Raw genomic sequence first — 14654 nt, forward strand, 5'->3', positions numbered from 1 at the left:
GGGGCAGGGTATGGGCGATACCAGAACCAGCAGAGGTTTACAAATGAGAGTCGGAGCTACGTTGTGCTTCTCAGAGGCCCTGGCACCTGACTCGGCCTTTCTCTGGGAGGGGAGGGCCGGGGAGGGATGGGCTGGCATGTCAGCAGCCCGCGGCCCCAGCAGCGCGATTTAATGCATGTTCTCTGCAGCACATTAATTTGCCTTGCACCCTGGGAGGTGCCTCTGTGGGGTGGGCTTGGTTTTCCTCGGCAAGCAGCACACCTGCTCAGCCTCCTCGTGAGGGCCTCATCCGAGGCGATTTCTAATCTCAGCCTCGCTGTGTGTTTTGGAGGAAACAGTTGGAGGGCGGGGGCGTCATCTGGATGGGCTCTGTTGTTTCTGGGCCTGGATCTCATGACATCCTCCAGGGCTGTTTCCTTCCAGGCCAGAAGGCGATGGACCGAGGCACTGCTTTAGGGTTTGTGACTGGCCTCGATCCCTTCACAGTAGTTCAGAAGCTGACTGGAGGCTTTTCTGGCTGTAACACGCACCTATTGACTATTTCTTAAAATAAATGGGCTGTCAGCCAGATGTGGAAGGAGCCCGAGAACCCAGTAATACATCGTCCCCACTTCTCTACCATTGTCTAAGCTCCTTCAGGTGGGTGACCTGGGAAGGAAACTCTGGGCTCACAGAGGAGAATGTTCAGACAGGGGAGGACCTGCCTGAAGTCCCTGTAAGGAAGTGGAAGGGCATTCTGACATCCAGTCCAGGGCTCTCCTACTTGGTCCTCTAGCCCTGACCTCACCCTTTAGCTGGAGAGGTCCAGTAGGTGCCTCCCACCATCCTTGACTATATTTCAAACCCATCCTAGATTTGGTACTTGGTGGTTAAGAGCACAGGTTGCCTGGTGTCTAATCCTGCTTCCACAGCCCCTTCCTGGACCATTTTCTGCCTGTGCAACCTTGGGCCAGATGCTTAACCTCTCTCAGCTTCAGTGGCCTCCTCTGAATATTGGAGGGGATAACAGTCATAGCTGGGAACACATGTGTGGGCTGGGCACCTTTCTAGGGGCCTCACCTATACTAACTCTTTAGTTCTTTTAAACAGTCTTAGGAGGTGGTGTTACCATTAGCCCCATTTTATAGATGAGCAAACTCAAGTGGAATCTTGCTCAAGGTTACAAAAGAACTAATAAGGAGCAGAGCTGGGATTTGAATCCAGTAGCCTGCTCCCAGAGCCGGTACACTTAACCTCTAGGTTCATCCTCTCAATGTCAACAACAGCAATAATACTAATTTCTACAATGTAGGATTATTTTGATGATTAAATGAGACAAGGCATAAAACACATAGAAGAGCGCCTGGCAAACAGAGCTCAACAGAGCTCCAGCCATCGTATGTGAATTTACCCACTCGGCAAGTATGCCCAGTGGCGTCCCTAACTACCAACGCCACACTGCACCCTTTTACAAAGATGTAATGTCCCCTAGTCTGGAAGGTCACCTCAAGGGAACTCTATGCTTTCTGTGTGTTCCTTGACCCATTCCACTTTCTATTTAGGAATCATATAGTTTATGTGTAAACCAATTCTTGAGAAGGAAGACATTCCCAACCATTATGTTGGGGAAGTATCTTCTGCCTTAGCAGCCTGGAGGTGGGGAAACATGATGAGAATACTGTCGGCCTTGAATTGGGGGGAGACTGGTAAACTTCCAAGTTTCAGTCCAGCCATGGGACACCATGGTTCTGACATATTGGGAGGTAAAATTACATTTTCAATATTCTCCAGCCAGCTTGGGTGGGCGGATACCATAACCAGGAGTGGAAGTATGGCGGGTTTCCATCAGCAATCCAGTCTCCTGGTGGTCTTCTCCATTACCATCCACCATACCAGTGTTCTCCAGGGACTCATCCTGGACTGAGATGGACAACTGGGCTTTTCTCATCTGCTACCTGTGATCATATAGGTCCCAAGCCGACCTTCAAAGCACTGGTTTGCCATCTGGGCTTCTCAGATAAGAGATGCAGATGGTCATGCTGGAGAGACAGAGTTCACCCTCCTCCAGTGACAGCACCCAGGTTCGTCTCTGAACTCGCATCACTAAACCTCTCCGGCTGCAGTGGCAAAGCCTCTGGAGGTCCGTAAACAGGCGGCTTGCCCTCCACCAGGCACCCCAGACTGTTGAAGTCCGGGCTTCTTATGTCGGATTATATTGTTTTCCTGTCTCCATCCTTGCTGCTCACCTGTCACCTGTCACTTCTCCTAACATCAGTTTGCCTGGCTCCGGAAGTCTCTCTCCCCCTTCTTATTTTGCTGTTTTCAATCTGCTGGCAGCTGGGAAGCCAGACCACTGAGCTCATTGGAATTGTGTGCCAATGAGGACCTGGCCTGCCAGACCCGGTGCCCCAGGGGCTCTAGGGACAGGCTTTGGGCCCACCTTTTGGCAACTTACAGCCAGATTGTCAGGGCTGAGGTTGCCTGATGGCACATTTCGGGTGGGTGGGACATCACTGCATTTCCTTTCTGCACGAGGCTGAGTGCTGGCTTGGGGGAGGGCTGGTGTGATCATAAGCTGTGGACATGTGACTTGGCCAAGGTGCTCTTGGCATCATAATGCTGTCTTTGAAAGCAGGGAGTGCCCACCGTGACAGTTCTGGCCCGGGAGCTGCTGAGGTGGCAGCAGAGGTGGGGTGGGGGGTGGGGGGGTGAGGGGGGGTGGGAATTACGCATTTCGTGCATCTTAGATTCATTATTACCTCCCCTTCAAGGCTGTCAGTGGGCCCCTTGGGGCACAGACACTGTCTGGTTCTTAAGAAAATGTTAATTTTAAATCAAAAAGTTAATTTTGAACAAAAAGTAATACATGCATGTGGTTAAATATTCAAACCATACAGAAAAATATAAAATGAAAAATAGTTGTCCTTTCCCCAACCTCAGCCCTCCCATCCATAATCCTCACCCCAAAGTTAACGATGTCTTGTGTATACTTTCAGTAACATTTTTATGTGTCTGTCAGCAGGTAGATTTATCTATTTTTTACTAAGTGTAAGTAAGTGCTAGTCACTCAGTTATGTCTGACTCTTTGCGACCCCATGGACTGCAGCCCACCAGGCTCCTCTGTCCATGAGATTTTCCAAGCAAGGTTACCAGAGTGGGTTGCCATTTCCTTCTCCAGGGGATCTTCCCAACCCAGGGATCGAATCCGGGTCTCCTGCACTGCAGGCAGATTCTTTAGTGACTGAGCTACAAGGGAAGCCCTTGGATTGTCTCCGTCCCTCCCTTCCCATTAAATGTGACTCTTGGTGTACTTTTCTGTGTATTTCCATAGGTAAAGTCCTAGAAGTAGAATTGCAGGTCAAAAAGAAGGTGTGTTTTATATTTTGCAATTCATCTACTGAAGCTAGTGCAGGGACAGGGGTGGTAAAGGCATAGACTGGCATTAGATAGCCTCGGTTTGCCTCCGAACACCACCATCTTATCTTCAAACTGGGGATTAACAAGGTTTGTATCTCCCCAAGTGGCTGTGACACTTAAATGAGATAATGCATACAAACACTTTGAATGGTGCCTGGCACTTGGTAAGAGCTGAATAAGCAATCACTGTTATTGTTGTGGGTATTATTATCATTATTGTCACCCCCAGGTCCTCTGATGCTAGAACTCAATAAGGATCAGATAATACATGAGTGAATGAGTGAACAAATGAGTGAGTGAAGACCTGAGCTTGCCCACAGTGGCCCTCGCCATGCTCCTGCTGTAAATAATGGCTTCCATCTGTCCCTGGAGCAGCGCCTGTCCTGGCAGGGATGCCCAGAGCCATGAGCATGGCAGAGCCGCTCTGCAGCCTTGCTCATTAGAACCCTGCCTTTGTAAGTTTATTACATTGGGTCAACAGTTGCTAGTGGAGGAAGATCATGTCATAAATGTACATGGAAATATTGACTGAACCCCAGTGTCTGCTCTAAAACGCCAGGCAGATGAAATTCAAACATTCCCTTGCAATTAAAACACAGTCCTTGGAGTGCGGAAGTTCCCAGTGATTCCAGGGCAGTAGACAGAGTCTGTTGGAATGAAAGAAGGGGGAGGGTTGAAGCTGTGAAGGAAACAGAGCCCTATGAATGAATTCTCCGAGTTGTCTTCCTGCTCACAAATCCAGATTAGATCTTTAGCTCCAGCAATGAGAGGAGGGTCAGTCAGAAATTGTCGAAAGTGGGGATTCAGTAATTTGGGGAAAAGAAATTGAGGGTTATTATTTCTTGGTAAATAGCACCACCTAAACTAATGGCTAATAAACCTGTCATTAGGAGGTAGCCAGGTCTGCCTTAATGACTGGATGGGCCCATCTGCAATTAGCCTGTCCACTCCGTGTGGGACACGACTGAAGTGACTTAGGACACATGCTGTGTGCAGCCTTTCCCCCTCTAGGTTGAATGCTCCCTGTCTGCACTCCCTGTCTGCACTCCCAGCTCACACATCCTTTGCCTGTGGCAGGTCCAAACAAAGGGAGACCCCAGAACAGGGAGCAACCCCCATTCAAACTGTCACACGTTTCAAACGCCAGCTGGAACAGAGATACCTGGTGGTGTATGCACACGTACAGGCACACACCAGGGTTTGTGCAGCAGGATTAGTCCCCTTTCCAGGCCCTGGCTGTCGGTTGCTCCTCTCTCCCTCCCGTCAGCTAGCAATTGTTTACTGTCACCTGCTTTGTTGTTGGTTGAAAACCTTCAATTCGTCTCACTCAGGGTTGGTTACTTTTTCCTGTAACGAGCGAGAAAGTGTAAATTTTTAGAGAACTAAGAGCATAACTCATGTGCAAATATGGAATGAGCACATGTGAAGATTTTATTCAACTCGTAAATTAATGAGTGAACCTATAAAAAGGTAAAAGTGGTTCCAAGAACATTTGAGGAGCAGGGCTTAATATCGTCCATGTAGAAAGGCATTTTTAAAAAATGTTGGAATAAAATTGCTAGATTAGATACAGAATTGGTTAATGTCCTACGGGGCAATAAACCCAAACCTTTGGAGTTGTCTTTTCTACTTGGGAGAAGTCTACACATTCACGTGTAACTTCCCCATTTCTGGGCTCTAATCAAGTAGTAAAGAATCATCAAACACAGGTACATTCTCTTAGAGGTAGGATCCCTGGGTATGACAGTTAACAGTGCCCCATGACGTGAAAAGGCTATGGTTCCCACCTTTATGACCTTTTCTTTTCAAGTTTTAATAATGTTTCTTAACATGCAGAAGGGTTTCTCATGGTTCTATGACTCTGAGGAAGAGCTTTCTGAGAAAATGTCATAGAAGTGGAAGTGTCTGCAGTTCTGGTTAAATTATTGAACCAAGACAGAATTGGAAGTGTTAGCTTCAGAGACCTCCCCCGGGGTCAACCCTCACTAAGTTTCTGTGTGATTCCAAGTTGTCCTTCAGTGTGAGCCAAGAGGATCAGGGGCTGGATGCCAGGGCTCTGGAAGAAACGGCCACAGAGGGTGTGGCAGGAACAGGGCCACTGAGATGAGATTGCTAGAAAATAGAGCAAAGGGAAGAACAGTCTGACCCGGGCAGTTTGGGCCAGGGAGGAGAGGGTACCAGGTAATGGAGAGTCAGGTGGGGCTTGGGGAGTGACTGGGCTCGAGGGACGAGGGGTGTCTGGGAAGCCAGCATGGCTAGGAGGCTGGGGCTGTCACTCATGAAACAAGATGGCAGGAGGTTCTGATGGCCCCAGGGAGCTGGTTGTGGTTATGCCATAGGTCTCAGGAGTCACCTCCTGCAGGGCTTTCCCTCCATCCCCTGACCCGTTCTGCCCTGCCTGGTGGCTACCTCTTTGGTAGTTACCTGGACACCCAGGCTGGGCTCTTGTCCTTAAAAGGCCTGGCAGGTGATGAAACTGGTGGAGTGGTGGTATGGGATGGTTCAGAGAGGACTCGAGAGCTTTGAGAAATGGGAAGGGTTGAAAATTGGCCATGGGGCAAAACGTGGTTTTTGGATACATTTTCTTTGGCCCTCAGTGTATATTTTACAAACTGGAGTTGAGTCAACATTCACATAGACAGGAGCTTCCCAAATGAAATGAATCCAGAGTTCCAACTTCTGAAAACTAGCCACCACTGAGTAGAAGCTGTTCTCCAAGCCAGGTGCCTGGTCGCTCGTGGGAACATTTGACGAGGGGCCCTTGGCAACAAAGTGCAGGTTGATAGCCCTCATCTCCTGCCGTAAGATCCTTTCCTGAAGACAAGAAAACAAGACTGGTGCTTACCTTCCTTTCACTAGGATTTAATCCAGGGGCTCCAGGGCGCCTGATACTGCAGGCAGAAGTGCTGCGGCGAGGTGGGCATCTCCATAGCAGCTGGCGCCAGCCTCCACTTCCATCAACACAGGGCTAAAATGAGGCCTCTGAGCTGTAGAATGTTAAAACAGAAAAAAATCCCCAGAGGCTATCTGTTCCCACTGCTTGAGTGTTCTGATAGGAAAACGAAGGCCCAGAGAGGTGGTCGAACTTACCTAAGGTCACACAACAAGTCACCATTGCCTCTGCCTGGGATGTTCAGATTTCCTGAGCATTAACAGTTCTCGGTGGACATGATCGCCAGTTTGCAAAGGACTTAGCTTTCCCTGATCAGCTCTGCCATGTTCCTTAGAGCTTTGACTTTGTGGTGGAGACTCCCTGCCTCTGGGGAGAACCTCCAACCTAGGGCTGTCTAGGCAGCCAGACCCACTCTGGCCATGGAGCCCTCACCAGACTCTTGCTCCCATCTCATTCACAATAACTCATGGCTTCTCAGTGGCTCACTTTCTTCTTTTTCTTGCTCACACTCACATTCAGGCAGATAGCGGGGGAGTTTGGTTGGTGCCCTGTGGTATTCAAAGTGAAGGGTTTGCGTACTGTCAGGGTAATGAATTCTGTAAGGGTTTGAAGTGAGGGGTTGGGAGGATCTCCATGTCATGTGTCTGGGAGTGACAACCCCCAGTGGTTAATTACTGCCACACGATGAGAATGGAGCTGGTAGCAAAATGAGATAAGTTCATTATGAGCTAAATTTGAAGTTAATTGGATTCACATTTCCCCCCATTAGTGTACGTAGAGAGAGCCTACGTAGAAATGGGCCGTATATGAAAAAGAAAAAGTTGCATCCAAGCAAAAAACAGATAAATGAGGCCTGGTTATCTTGAGGCTTTCACGGTGAAGGGCTTTCTGAGACGTTGGTGAGATGGGAACCAAAGTTCCTTTCAAATGGTAGAACCAATGTCTTTTGATTAATTTTCACCTTGGCGGGTATTTTCTAAGCGCCTACTGTGTGCCCTGGCAGTGCAGGGGAGGGAGGGTGGGAGCAGCTCTTGCAGTCTGGGGACCCCCAGTTTAGGGATGGGGAAAGAACAAGTGCCCTGTGTCTTGGGGGAGTGTGGGGGATCTGGTGCCAGAATGCTTGGGTTTGGCCGTGCTTCTCTCACAAGCTGTGAGACCCCGGGCAGGTTCCTAACCTCTTGTGTTTTAGTGCCACATCTGTAAAATGGGGATAATATTATTGGACCTATAGAATGTTTGAGGATTAAATGAGTTAATATCTATAAAACACAGTGAACAGTGTTCAGAACTCTGCCTAGTGTTAGAACAGGGCCTAAAATACAGTAAGTGCTGCAAAAATGTTAACGATCATGATCATCAGCTGTATGACCTTGGGCACGTACATCAGCTGTTTGGAGCCTTCATCTCTTCATCTGTAGATGGGGATGATAATAGCACCCACCTTCTGGGGTTGTTGACTGAGATAAGCCCTGTGAAGTACTGGCCCAAAGCCTGGCTCATAGGAACCTTGAAGGAAGCTGTTATTCTGTTGGTTGACCAGTCACCCAACAAATGACGGTTTTATGTTCCTGAGTTTTGCCCATTTTTCTATGAGATTTTTGGTCTCTTCCCTTTTATGCTTATGAGATTTTGATATATAGGGATAGTAGCCATTTATCTATGGTATATGCGGCAAATAATTTCCTCCAGTCCACCATTTATCATTTGACTTTGCTTGTATTGTTTTCTGGGCTTCCCTGGTGGCTCAGCGGTAAAGATTCTGCCTGCAGTGCAGGTAGCTTCAGGAGACATGAGTTCAATCCCTGGGTTGGGAAGATCCCCTGGAGGAGGGCATGGCAACCCACTCCAGTATTCTTGCCTGGGAAATCCCATTAACAGAGGAGCCTGGCGGGCCACGCCCATAGGGTCGCAAAGAGTTGGACATGAGTGAAGCAACTTGGCACACACATATTGTTTTTTACCAGGCAAGAGGTTTTTGGTCTATTTTATTAAGTAATTCAATTTATTAATCTTTTATTTTGTTGTATATTTTTTCCATAAAGACAAATTTATTTGGTTTAAGAAACAGTTTAATATTATGTCCTTCCTACATTTTTGGTGTCAAATGACTTTTTCTTTTTCAAGATGATGGTGATGATAGATGGCAATAATAAAACATAACAGTACTATTGAGATATAATTCACATACCATAAAATTCACCCATATAAGGTATACAATTCAGTGGTTTTTAGGACACTTAGAAAGTCATGCAGCCATCACCATGACCAATTTTAGAACGTTGCATTATCCCCCCGGAAAGACCTCATATCCATTAGCAGTTACTCTCTTTCCCCCTGTTCCTCACTCCCAGCCTAAGGCAACGAGTAATCTACTTTTCCTCTTTATAGATTTGCCTGTTCTGTACATTTTATATTAATAGAATCATACAGTATGTAGTCTTTTGTGATGGGCTTCTTTCAAGTTCATCCATGTTGTAGTGTGTATCATTGCCAAGTATCATGTTGTGTGAATATACACCGTTTTCGGTCTCCATTCATCAGTTGATGGATATTTGAATTGTTTCTACTCTTTTGGCTATTATGAATAATGTTGCTTGAAGCATACATGTACACATTTTGAGTGGATACGTTTTCGTTTCTCTTGGGAGACACTGTAATGCTACGCTTAACTTTTTGAGGAACTTCTAGACTTTCCTAAAGTAGCTGCCCCATTTTATATTCCCACCCACAGTGTATACGAGTTCCAGTTCTTCACATCTTTTCCAACATTGTCATAATCTGTCTTTTTTATTATAGACATCCTAGTGGGTGTGACGTGATATTTCATTGTGATTTTGATTTGCATTTCCCTGATAGGGAATTGGCCATTTTTGTGTATCTCTTTTAGACAAATGAGTTTTCAAGTCCTTTGCCCATTTTTACACTGGGTTGTTTGTCCTTTTATTATTGAGCCATAAGTGTTCTTTAATTTTAGCCAATGCCTTTTCCATAGCTTTTGATATAATCATATCAAATATATTAATTTAAATATGTTAATATGAATTTTTGATATATTAATGTGAATTCCCAACCAATGTTTTAATATTGAAGCAACCTTGCATACCTGGAATAAAGCTTACTTGGTCATGCTGTACTATTCTTTATTTATATTGCTTCATCAATGAGATAGTAGATTTTTTTTGCCTACATATTAATAAATTGTGAGACCAGCCATTAATTTTCATTTTTGAGTGATTTTGTTAAATTTTTATATCAAGATTTTGCCACCTTGGCAAAATGAACATTTTCTTAGCTTTATGTATCCGGGATCAGCCTAATAATAAAAGTGTGTGTTCCTTGAAATTTTAAAAGAACTTTCCAAAGACAAAAAAAAAGCCCCCAAAACTACATGGACAGGGCACCTTATTTTTAAAAATAACTTTAAACAACCTTTTCTGATATGATTGGGCTGTTAATATTTTCTGCCTCTTCTTGAGTTAATTTTGGTAATTCGTGTTTTCCTAGAAAATTGTGCCTTTGACGAGATTTCCACGTTTGGCAGCATAGAGCATCCATGCATGTTTCTATGTTTTTTAAATGTCATCTTTCCCATATCTCTGGCTGTATCTTCTCATTCCTTATCTTGATATTTGTGCCTTCTTTTCTGAGTCTTGTCCTTGGTTTGTCTATCTCATTGGTGTTTTCAAATAACAACTCTTGGTTGTATTTATTATTTATTATTGTGTGTGTTTTTTTTAATTGTGTCTGCTTTTCTGGTTCCTAATTCATTATTTTCTGCTTTTCTTTATCGATTCCTTCCTCCTCCTTTCCCTAGGTTCATTTTATTGCTTTTTTATCTAGCTTGTTGAGTTGAGTGCCTTGGTGAGGCACTGCATTTCCATTTTGGGGATCAGGGTTTAAAGTGTATGTAGCAGCAGCAGAAACTGTTGAGGTTCAAATGTGACCGAAAGGACAACCCCTGTTGAAAAAAGAACCAAAGCCCAGGAATTAGGAGAGCTGGATTCCAGTCCCAGCCTTGCCTGAAATGAGGAGAGTATCGTGGGCAAATCCCTTCCCTTCTCAGGACCCTCTTATCCATCTCAGGCAGATGGGTAGGGTATGGATCTCCTGGGGCTTGCCCCCAGGAACCCCCATACAGCAGGTAGCCTCCTATCAGGGTAATGCCTCCGTCTTCCAGGAGGCAGATCTAGCCTCCCTCCCCCACTGGTCCTTGCTTTCATTCCAACACATATATTACAAAAACTGTGTAGTTGAATTTCTTTCTGCATGATGGAGTAAGGCTGGTGACAGTGTGGCCTAAAGGCAGGGCTCAGCCTACTGTCCCAGCTGAGAAACGGGGGGACAGAAGCCCAGCCAGGCACATGTGCAAGGCAGTAGAATAGAGTGACTAAACCCATGGTCTTTGCCACTGGATTGCTTGGCTTCAAATCCTTACTGTGCAACCTTGGACAAGTTACTTGACCTTTCTGTTTCATTAGCCTATAAAGTGGGGAATGTATCAGTACCTTACCTCATAGTGTTGTTGAGGGTTAAATGAGTTAATGATTTAAAAGACTGAAAACAGAGCCTGGTGTTTACAATTTCTACGTAAGCCTTTAAGGTTTGTTGTCACCAGGGGTGCGAGCCTGGGCCCAGGGCTGGGTGGGTGCTCCACCCGGAGCACCTTCTGATGGGGAAGCCGACCTGTTAGAACAGCCCCAGCCTGGGCTGTCTCTACACATCTCAGACTCTGACAGCAGGGGCATCCCTTTCTTTTCGGGGAAACTGCCAATTCCTCCCCCAAGGGTGGGGTCTCATCCTCAGAGCTCAACAGGTAACCACTGAACAGTCCCATCTTCCTGGGTCTGGATTGTTGCTCTTATACGTGAGCACCTTAGTACATACATGCGATCATCAGTGTTTGGAGAGCTATAGGCCAGCTCTTTCCCTGAGCGTCGAACCTCAGGGTCCTTTCAGAGTTCTACTGCTTTGGGGTTTTCTTCCACTTGGCCTGAAACCCAGACCATTCACTCACGCATTTATTCACGGAGACCTACTAGGTGCTGAGCCCTGTGGTGGAGGTAGATTTTCTGGGTGTTGAATGAGGTGTCACCCCTGCCCTTAGGAGCTGGCAGCCTGCGATGAGGGGAACACGTGCCTGCTGGACGTCTGCCCCCAGTGGCCGAGGCCTTAACGTCTATGTCCCAGAACAGTGTCTGGTGTCAGGAGGTGCTTCCTGCACCATCACTGAGTGAATGACAAGATCTTGGTCCAAAGAGGAAAAAGTCAGTAAGGACCAGATTTGGGTCTGAGGCAGGCAGAGCCCTGCCCACTGTGGGTGGCTGGGAGATGGCTGAGCTGGTCTTGGAAGATGGTGGTGCTGGGCCATGTGCAGAAGGCCCAGCAGAAGCAATGGTGTGTTGACGGATAAAGCCAAGCCCTACTTGGGGAGCAGAGAGCAAGGGGTGTGGTGAGAGCTCTGGTTTCCCAGGGATCCGACCAAGCTATCCTTGCTTCCTGCTGGTGGAGCCCAGCTGGAGGGGTGGGTGAGTACGTATATGTGTGTGTGTGTGTGTGTGTGTGTGCACGCGTGCACACTGGCATCAAGCATCCAGACACGACAAATGTGCAGATGTCGGGGGAACTGTGGACAGGAGCAGCTGGCCGTGGGGATGCTCACCCTGTGATTTGTTGCTTTGACTCCTCAGGCCGCGACTTGGCGAGCACGACCCTCCCTGGGTACCCTCCGCACGTGCCCCCTGCCGGACAGGGCAGCTACTCGGCACCGACGCTGACGGGGATGGTACCTGGTGAGTCTGCGCTGTCTGCGTCTTTGCAGCAGGAGGCATTTGGGGTTCGTGAGGGGCATTCCTCCCCACATAGTCCCAGTGACCTCTCTGCTTCTGAGGAGTGAAACTGAAGAAATGAGGCTGAGCTCTGCCTTCTTGGCCTCTTTGTCAACCGGCGGCAGCACCTGGGAGGATGTCAGAGACAGGGGGGTCCTTGACTGTCCCTCAGACACCCCTCGCTGGCTACACAGGGAGCCTGAATGCAGAGGGGCATGGGACCTGGCTGAAGGTCGGAGAGGGGCTGTGTGCGTGCTAAGCTGCTTCAGTCGTGTCAGACTCTTCGCGACTGCCTGGATGGTAGCCCGCTATGCTCCTCTGTCCATGGCATTCTCCAGGCGAGAATACTGGAGTGGGTTGCCATGCGAGAGGAGCTGGGGCATCCTAAGCTGCCCAGCAAGTAGGAGGCAGAGCCACAGTAGAAACCCTGACTCAGCATGAACCACCCTGAGGCCCAGGCAGTAGGGCCCCTGCCCAAAGAGCCCTAAGCCCCTTCCGGCTTCTTGCCAGCCCACATCACCGACGTGCACACCCTGGGGCCCAGGGTTGACTCTTTGTGTGCAATGTGAACAAAGTGTGGACGTGAAGCCTGGGTGTCCACACCTGCATTCAAGGCTGGTGAAGACAAACAGGCTGGGCGTGGGGAAGGAAGCCAGGTGGATCAGGGCTCAGGTGGGCCTTCCCCGTGCAGCCAGGGCCAGGCACAGGCTCTGAGGAGACCCAGAATTCTAAATTCGCTCCTGGCCTTCCAGGTTATTACGGAGACTATTTAACAAGGTAGGAGGACAGAGCATATTTCATTTAACGGTTTGTTAGCTTGATTTATGACTTTTAAATATGAGACATATGGGAAATGGCCTCCGTGTGTACTCTTACCCTGGGCCTTGCCAACGCTGGGGAGGCCTGCCAGATCCATGCCTGCAAAGGCTTTGCCTTTTCTGCCTCCAGAAGGGGTCACAGCAGAGCCACCGTGTTCAGGGCAAGAGAGGGAGGCGGCGGGACACACACCCTCCTGCCTGCCTCCACCCTCACTGTCTCCCAGCCTTTAGCAAGTTAGGATTGCCCAGTAACTTCATGGCTGTGGATCACTTTGTCAAGTGCAGAGTGCTTGCCCAGGAGCCCTTCGGTGTCACAGCCTGTGAGGTGGGCAGGGTCCCCAGGGAGGCTAGTGAGACTCAGAAAAGTTAGGGAACTGCCCACAGCTGCAGAGCTTGGAGGTGGGAGGTCGAGAATCCAGCTCTTCTGCCCTCTAGTTCAGCACTGCTGCCCTCTGCCACCCTGTGCACCCTCAGTCTGTCAATGCATGCTTCACAGTGATGGCAGAGGGACAAGTGGCAGCCCCAGGTCCAGTCCTGAAGGCGTGTGGGCAGGCAAAGTGGGGCCCTGCTGCCAACTCCAAAGAGGCCAAGTTCAGAGCAGTGGCTGAACTTGCGCAAGTTTATCCAGACAGAGGTACCCTCCAGCCCTTGGGATTCCTCTAATTCTAATTACCAGGCTCGGGATACAAAGGATACAAACGGCCGGGGCTTCTGGCAGAGCCTCCAGCAGGTACCATTAATGGTGGCAGCAAGAGCCACAGGGCTGCACAAGAGCACAGCCTAATGGACCTACCAGCAGCCACTGGACAGGGACAGCCACAGAGCCTGCCGGGACTCTGCAGAGAGGGAGGGCACATGGAGAGGGGGAAGGAAGACAGGTGTTTGGGCAGGGAAGCCCCACGTCTCTCTCTGCAGCCTCCCTCCCTCTCTTCTGTTTTCCTTCTCTTCCCGCTTTCTCTTCTCACACAGCCCCAACGTTCATTCAGCACCAGACCTGGTGTCACGGCTGCGACTCCACACTTAGCAAGCAGGTCCTTGGCTCCTGTTCCCCAGTGTCCACAGCAGCATCACATCTCTGGGACTCTGTCTCCAACAGGTTTTCCAGGTGCACTCTTGGATGGTTTCACGGGGGCAGTGCTGGCCCACACTTGTGGTCTTTGCTGGAACTGCCCAGATCTAGCCCACCTTTCAGCACAGTGGGTCCTCTGCCTTACTCATCTTCCACACCCCTCATAGCCCATAACACAGAATAGGTCCTTTTATGTGAGTGTCTGGCTAAAGGCAGGAAGGAGGGAAAATTAATACTAACCTGTGTATGAGTTTCTTGTGGCTGCTATAACAAGTTAGCACAAACTTGATGACTTAAGACAGTGGGAAAATTTCTCTCACAGTCCTGGAGCCTAGAAGGCTGAAGTCAGTATCACTATATGAAACAGTCCTCCCTTCCAGCCTGGAAGCGAATCCCAAGGGAAACTGAAATCTTCTGAGCTGTTTTTCCTACTTAGGTTCTAGGAAGAGCTTCCCTGGTGGCTCAAATAGTAAAGAATCCACCTGTAATGTGGGAGACCTGGGCTCGATCCCTGGGTTGGGACGATCCCCTAGAGGAGGGCATGGCAACCTACTCCAGTATTCTTGCCTGGAGAATCCCCATGGACAGAGGAGCCTGGAGGGCTACAGTCTGTGGCCCTCCAGAGTCAAAGAGTCAGACACGACTAAGCGACT

At 48.4% G+C, this 14654-nt stretch overlaps 1 protein-coding gene across 8 annotated transcripts in view; it reads left to right on the plus strand.

Moving 5' to 3' along the window:
- Window positions 1-14654, plus strand: part of PAX5 (paired box 5) — a 186596-nt gene that overhangs the window by 130261 nt on the left and 41681 nt on the right. For 6 of the 8 annotated variants that reach the window (XM_042243239.1, XM_004004249.5, XM_042243245.1 and 3 more), the window contains one exon: window positions 11977-12078. The exons of the other annotated variants lie outside the window; for them this stretch is intronic. In XM_042243239.1, coding sequence (XP_042099173.1) covers window positions 11977-12078 — 102 coding nt within the window. The remainder of the gene's footprint in view (window positions 1-11976; window positions 12079-14654) is intronic. 8 annotated transcript variants of the gene reach the window in all.

Source organism: Ovis aries, chromosome 2, assembly GCF_016772045.2.
Source record: "Ovis aries strain OAR_USU_Benz2616 breed Rambouillet chromosome 2, ARS-UI_Ramb_v3.0, whole genome shotgun sequence".
Classification (NCBI taxonomy): domain Eukaryota; kingdom Metazoa; phylum Chordata; class Mammalia; order Artiodactyla; family Bovidae; genus Ovis; species Ovis aries.